General features: G+C 44.2%; 1 protein-coding gene across 1 annotated transcript in view; it reads left to right on the plus strand.

The window, feature by feature from the left end:
- RALGPS1 (Ral GEF with PH domain and SH3 binding motif 1) overlaps nt 1-6120 on the plus strand; it is a 364308-nt gene that overhangs the window by 141303 nt on the left and 216885 nt on the right. Inside the window, exon 6 of the mRNA XM_023730758.1 lies at nt 3726-3815. Within this exon, the coding sequence (XP_023586526.1) occupies nt 3726-3815 (90 nt within the window). The remainder of the gene's footprint in view (nt 1-3725; nt 3816-6120) is intronic.

A 6120-nucleotide genomic window follows, 5' to 3' on the forward strand; every position in this document is an offset into this window, starting at 1 on the left:
AAGAACACCAAAGACACAAGGAAAGTATTAGCCCAAGAGACAGAAAGGGCCACATAAACCAGAGACTTCATCAGCCTGAGACCAGAAGAACTAGATGGTACCCGGCTGCCACCAATGACCGCCCAGACAGGGAACACGACAGAGTTCGTGATGGAGCAGGGGAAAGGTGGGGTGCAGAACTCAAATTGTGGTAAGAAGACCAGACTTAATGGTCTGACTGAGACTGCAGGAACCCCGGAAAGCATGGCCCCCAGGTTCTCTATTAGCCCAGAATGAAAACAATTTCTGAGGTCACCTCTTCAGACAGGGATTGGACTGGACTGTGGGACATAGTGATACTTGTGAGGAGTGTGCCTCTTAGCTCAAGTAAATACAAGAGACTAAACGGGCACCTTCTGTCCAGAGGTGAGATGGGAAGGCAGAGAGAGTTAGGAGCTGGTTGAATGGACATGGGAAATCGGGTGGAAAGGAGGAGTGTACTGTCACAGTATGGGGAGAGCAATTAGGGTCACATAACAGTCTATGTATAAATGTTTGTATGGGAGACTAAGGTGAAATGCAAATTTCACTTAAACTACAACAACAACAAGAAAAATGTTTAAAACTATGGTGATTTCCCAAAGACACAAGGAAAATATTAGCCAAAGAGACAAAAGGGCCACATAAACCAGAGACTCCATCAGCCTAAGAGCAGAACTATATGGTGCCCGGCTACCACCAGTGACCGCCCTGACGGGGAACCGACAGAAAGTCCCTGATGAAGCAAGAGAAAAGTGTGGAGCAGAGCTGAAATTCATGTAAAAAAAAACAGACTTAATGGTCTGACCGAGACTAGAGGAACCGTTGAAGCCATGGCCCCCAGATGCTCCGTTAACCCAGAACTAAAACCATCTTGAAGCCCACTCTTCAGACAAAGATTAGACTGGACTATAAAACATAAAATAATACTCGTGAAGACTGTGCTTTTTAGTTCATGCAGATGCATGAGAACAAGTGGGCAGCTGCTGTCCAGAGGCAGGATGAGAAAGCAGGAAGGGACAGGAACTGGTTGGATGGACCTGGGAAACCCAGGGTGAAAGGGGGAGTGTGCTGTCACATTATAGGCATTGTAACTAGTGTCACATAACAATTTGTGTATAAATTTTTGTATGAGAAATTAACTTGAAGTATAAACTTTCACCTAAAGTACAATTGAAAAAAAAAAAACAGAAAATTAAAATTAATTAATTAATAAAACTGTGGTGATTCTGTCTCTTATCTATCCCTCCTCTCCATTCTCTCACTTAAGGCTGTTGCATCAGCCTCGAAATTAGTTTCCATGCCCCAAGGTACCAGCGTCTTCGTTTTACAAAAGGATCTATCCTGTTTTTCCTCTGCTCAGAAGCCTCCAGGTCCTCACCTTGTTGCTTCAGTTGTGCCTGCCCCCATATAGCCTTCACCTCCCTTTTCAGTTTCATCCTCCCTTCCTTCCCCTACCCTACAGAGACCTGCAGTACCAGTGCTGTCAGCCTGCTCAGCTGTCTCTGGTCATGGCACGTACAATCACACCTCAAGCCCATCTTTACTGGTTTAAAGTCTACCCAAAGGTCGCCAAGAGTCAGTCAGGATCCACTCTATGGCAGCTAACAACAACAAACATCTTTCAAAGCCTACCTCCTCCAAGAAGCCTTCCTCTATCGTTGTGTGCCTTTGAGTCAATTGTGACTCCTAGTGATGCTATATGACAGAGTAGAACCTCCCCGTAGGGTTTCCTAGGCTGTAATCTTTACAGGAGCAGATCGCCAGGCCTTTTCTCCCAAAGAGTGACTGGTGGGTTCCAACCTCTAACCTTTCAGATAATAGCAGAGTGCATAACCATTGTGCCACCAGGCCTCCTTCTCCTCTATCATTACCTCCTCCATATTGAAGCTCATTTGGTTTGGACTTCTCCTGTGGTCACAATCACTAGCTGCCTTCTAATACACTGATTTCTGGAGAATTCTGCCTCCTCCTGTGGTCATGTCCCAGGCACAGACTGATAGGGTCTGGACTCACAGTGCCTATAACCTGTACACAGTAAGGACTTCATGAAAGTGTGCTGAATTATTGACTCAGAGTTGCCTCTGCACACCATGTGCTGGAAAGCCAGAGTCAACCCTGCTGTGTTCCATAATTATGTCATAAATGTGTGTGATTTTTTGATATACAGGAATCTATTAAATTATACATGTAAACTATCCCACTTGGGATGATGCATAAAAATGCGCATGTGTTAAAATGTAAGGTTTATGGGCGTATCAGTTTGTATCCAGAAAAGCTTTCTTCCGTAACTGGCTAGTAAACATTTGAGTCTGAACTTAATTTTAGGCCATTCCTTGGAAAAAAAATGATACTATAGAAAGCCAGGTGTGTCCTAGGGGCAACCACAGATAATTATAGTGATAAAACATTTCTATAATACTGCTGCTTAATATAAAAAGCATATTTTTGATTCTTGATTTGTCTCTCCTTGTTTTGACATTGTAAAGTGACGATATTTTGTTAACATGAATATTACTGCAGCTGGAAACTTGCTTTGTTAACTGGAATATCCTTAACTATTTTTTTCTTTGTAAAACTTAAGAGTTTTAGATGCTTCTTCTCTCTTCTAATTCTGTACATCTCCAATACTTTGCCTAGCTCTCCACCCTTCTTTGCAGTGCTATCATCTGTGTTTCACACCTGTGTTTCACATAGAACATAGTGAAAGATAAATAGGAAAAGCTAACCACTTCCCAGCATTTATTGGCATGAAGCCCCTTCTGTGTTCATTGAAGTGCCATGTGAGTCAACTCTGTATTGCTAGATGACTTTTTTGTTTCTACCAAAGCATGCAGGGATTCGGGGATGTGGATTTATGTGAGAGGTCAACATGAATGATATTCTGAACCAAAGGTGCCAGTATAACCATTTGGCACAAGCCATCTCCAGAAAAATATGCCCCTTAACCCACATTGCTTTATAGAACTTTGAAAGAGGCTTTTGTATCATTTTGGAGCCCTGGTGGTTAAGAGTTCGGCTGCTAACCAAAAGATTGGCAGTTCAAATCTACCAGCTGCTCCTTGGGAACCCTATGGGGCAGTTCTACTCTGTCTTATAGGGTCTTTGTGAGTCGGAATTGACTGGATGGCAACGGATTTGTTTGTTTTTGTATCATTTAACTTTTGGGTGAACCTTTTCTAGAAAATTAAATTTGTTATAATTGTACAGATATTGGTGAATCCTTCTTATCTTGGGCCTGGCTAGAGATTTGGATTTCCTGGGTGGTACTGCTAGGATGCCTGTCTCTTTGGCCATTTGTCCATCTGTCCACCCACCCATCCATTCCCTCATGGTTGCTGTACAACTGGAATCCTTCTGGCCTGGATTCCTGTCTGATTCATCTCAGAATTCCCTGCAGCATCTTCAGAGAGACTCATGTTTCAAAGGCCCAGTAACTTCCCTGGGTAATGATGGAAGTGCTCATTTCTCTCAGCACCACTGTGTGTGTGTGGGGTGGGGGTAAGGTTGGAGGGGGCTGAGAATAAGGGACCTGTTTGTGGGGATGGGGTGCCAGAAAGGAACCCTTGACCTCATACAACTCTAGGCTGTGCTCTCCCAGTTATCCGACCTGTTTGAAATACCGTATCAGTGGTGGGCAGGGGTGACATGTGTGGTTGGCATTTAACAGTTTTTTGGTGTGTATGTGTATGTATTTGACTTTACAGGTCAGTTTTTGGGTTGTTCGAGAAATTCTAACAGCACAGACGTTAAAAATAAGGGCAGAAATCCTGAGCCATTTTGTGAAAATAGCCAAGGTAAGCGGTTTTATTATATTTTCTTTCCTTTCTCCCCCCTCCACTTTTTTTTGTCTCAAAAATGTGTTTCCTCAGTACTTCGGGCATCCTCATGTGGGAGCTACTTTGCTCTGGGCCTGCCAGGAAGGGTTCTTGAAGGAGGTTGTGGCCTGACTCCCTGAGCAGAACCAGTTATAAGAGCAGCCTGGCTTCCCACTCAGCCCCCCATACATTGGCAGCATGCCTTCCTACCTCATAATTTAGGAGACCAGCTACTCTTATTACTTGGGCTTTCACAGAATCTCCACGAGGCCCCAGCAGCTACCCCTTGAATTCATCCATCCTTCTTCAGATTTAGCCGGTACTGGGGGTTGATGAGAAACCTGATGGCATAGTGATTAAGAGTTCGGCTGCTCACCAAAAGATCAGCAGTTTGAATCCACCAGGTGGTCCTTGGAAACTCTGGGGCAGTTCTACCCTGTCTTATAGGGTCGCTATGAGTCAGAATCGACTCGATGGCAGTGGGTTTTTTTTTTGTTTGGGGGTTGATGAATTTTAGTTAGCATCAGTGTTTGTAGTAACATCACATCCTGCACAATTTTGTCACCAGTCAGCAGAGTCCACTCCCGTTCTGAGCTTAAGGCCTGTGCCAGATGACTCTGCTGTCCCTACCTCCACCTTCTGCCCCCTGGTCTCATAAGTTCTGTCCCTGCCAGTTGTTGGATACCAGGCTGGCATCTATACCCAGCATTTTCACTCCTCTTCCCTCACCTTTGCTGACTCAGGCTGCATCTTTCCTTGGGACCTTCCTAGGGTCCTCCTTGACCACTCTCATCACTTACATGACCTGGTCAGCTCCTCCCCTTCTGCTGCTCCCAACCACCGGGGCTTGCCCAGCTCTTGTTCTATCTGTACGATGCTTGCTTTGTGTATCTGTTGTCTTCCTACCCAGATCCTAGGGAAGCTAACATTGCTGAGGACCCTTACGAGCCAGGCACTGTAGCAGTTGCTTTACTGACATGATCTTTTTTTTTTTTTTTAATTTTTTTATTGTACTTTAGATGAAGGTTTACAGAACAAATAGTTTTTCATTAAACAGTCAGTACACATATTGTTTTATGACATTGGTTAACAACCCCATGACATATCAATACTCTCCCTTCTCAACCTTGAGGACCTTTTTTTTTGGTGAAAAGACACATAGCTAAAGTTACACCATTTCAAAAGTTTCTACATGTACAATTCAGTGACATCGATTACATTCTTCCAGTTGTGCTGCTATTCTCACTGTCCTTTTCCAAATTATTCCATCACCATTATCTTCAACTCACTGTCCCCTAGGCTTCCCATCAAACCTTTTGAGTTGCTGTTGTCAATTTGATCTCACACAGATAATTCTTTTTTTTTTTTTGTACCTTAGATTAAGGTTTACAGAACAGTTTCTCATTAAACAGTTGGTACACGTATTACCCTATGACAATGGTTAACAACTCCATGACATGTCAACACTGTCCCTTCTCAACCTTGGGTTCCCTAACACCAGCTTTCCTGTCCCCTCCTGCCTTCTAGTCCTTGTCCCTGGACTGCTGTGCCTGATTAGTCCTGTTTTGTTTTATGAGGCTGTCCAATCCCCGGCTGAACAGTGAACTTCGGGAGGGGCTTCACTACTGAGCTAAAAGGGTGTGCAGCCGCCATACTCTCGGGGTTTCTCCAGTCTCTGTCAGGCCAGTAAATCTGGTCTTTTTTTTTTTTGTGAATTAGAATTCTGTTCTACATCCTTTTCCAGCTCTGTCCAGGACCCTCTATTGTGATCCTGGTCAGAGCAGTCAGTGGTGGTAGCCGGCTACCATCTAGCTGTACTTGACTCAGTCTGGTGGAGGCCATGGTAGCTGTGGTCCATTAGTACTTCGGACTGATCTTTTCCTTGTATCTTGTTCTCTTCATTCTCCCTTGCTCCTGAAGGGGTAAGACGATTGGAGTATCTTAGATGGCTGCTCACAGGCTTTTAAGACGCCAGACGCTACTCACCAAGGTAGAATGTAGAACATTGTCTTTACAAACTGTGTTATGCCAGTTGAGCTAGATGTTCCCTGGGCCCATGGTCCCCACAGCCCTCCACTCAGCAATTCAGTCTCTCAGGGAGTTTGGAAGTGTCTATGGAGCTTCCATGACCTTTCCTTGTACAAGTTGTGCTGGCTTCCCCAGTATTGTATACTGTCTTACCCTTCACCAAAGTTACCACTTATCTATTTAGTTCCCCCACCCCATCCCTCATAACCAACAAAGATTGTTTCTTTTTGTGTGTAAACTTTTACATGAGTTATAC

Source organism: Trichechus manatus, unplaced genomic scaffold (genome assembly GCF_000243295.1).
Source record: "Trichechus manatus latirostris isolate Lorelei unplaced genomic scaffold, TriManLat1.0 scaffold00038, whole genome shotgun sequence".
Classification (NCBI taxonomy): Eukaryota; Metazoa; Chordata; class Mammalia; order Sirenia; family Trichechidae; genus Trichechus; species Trichechus manatus.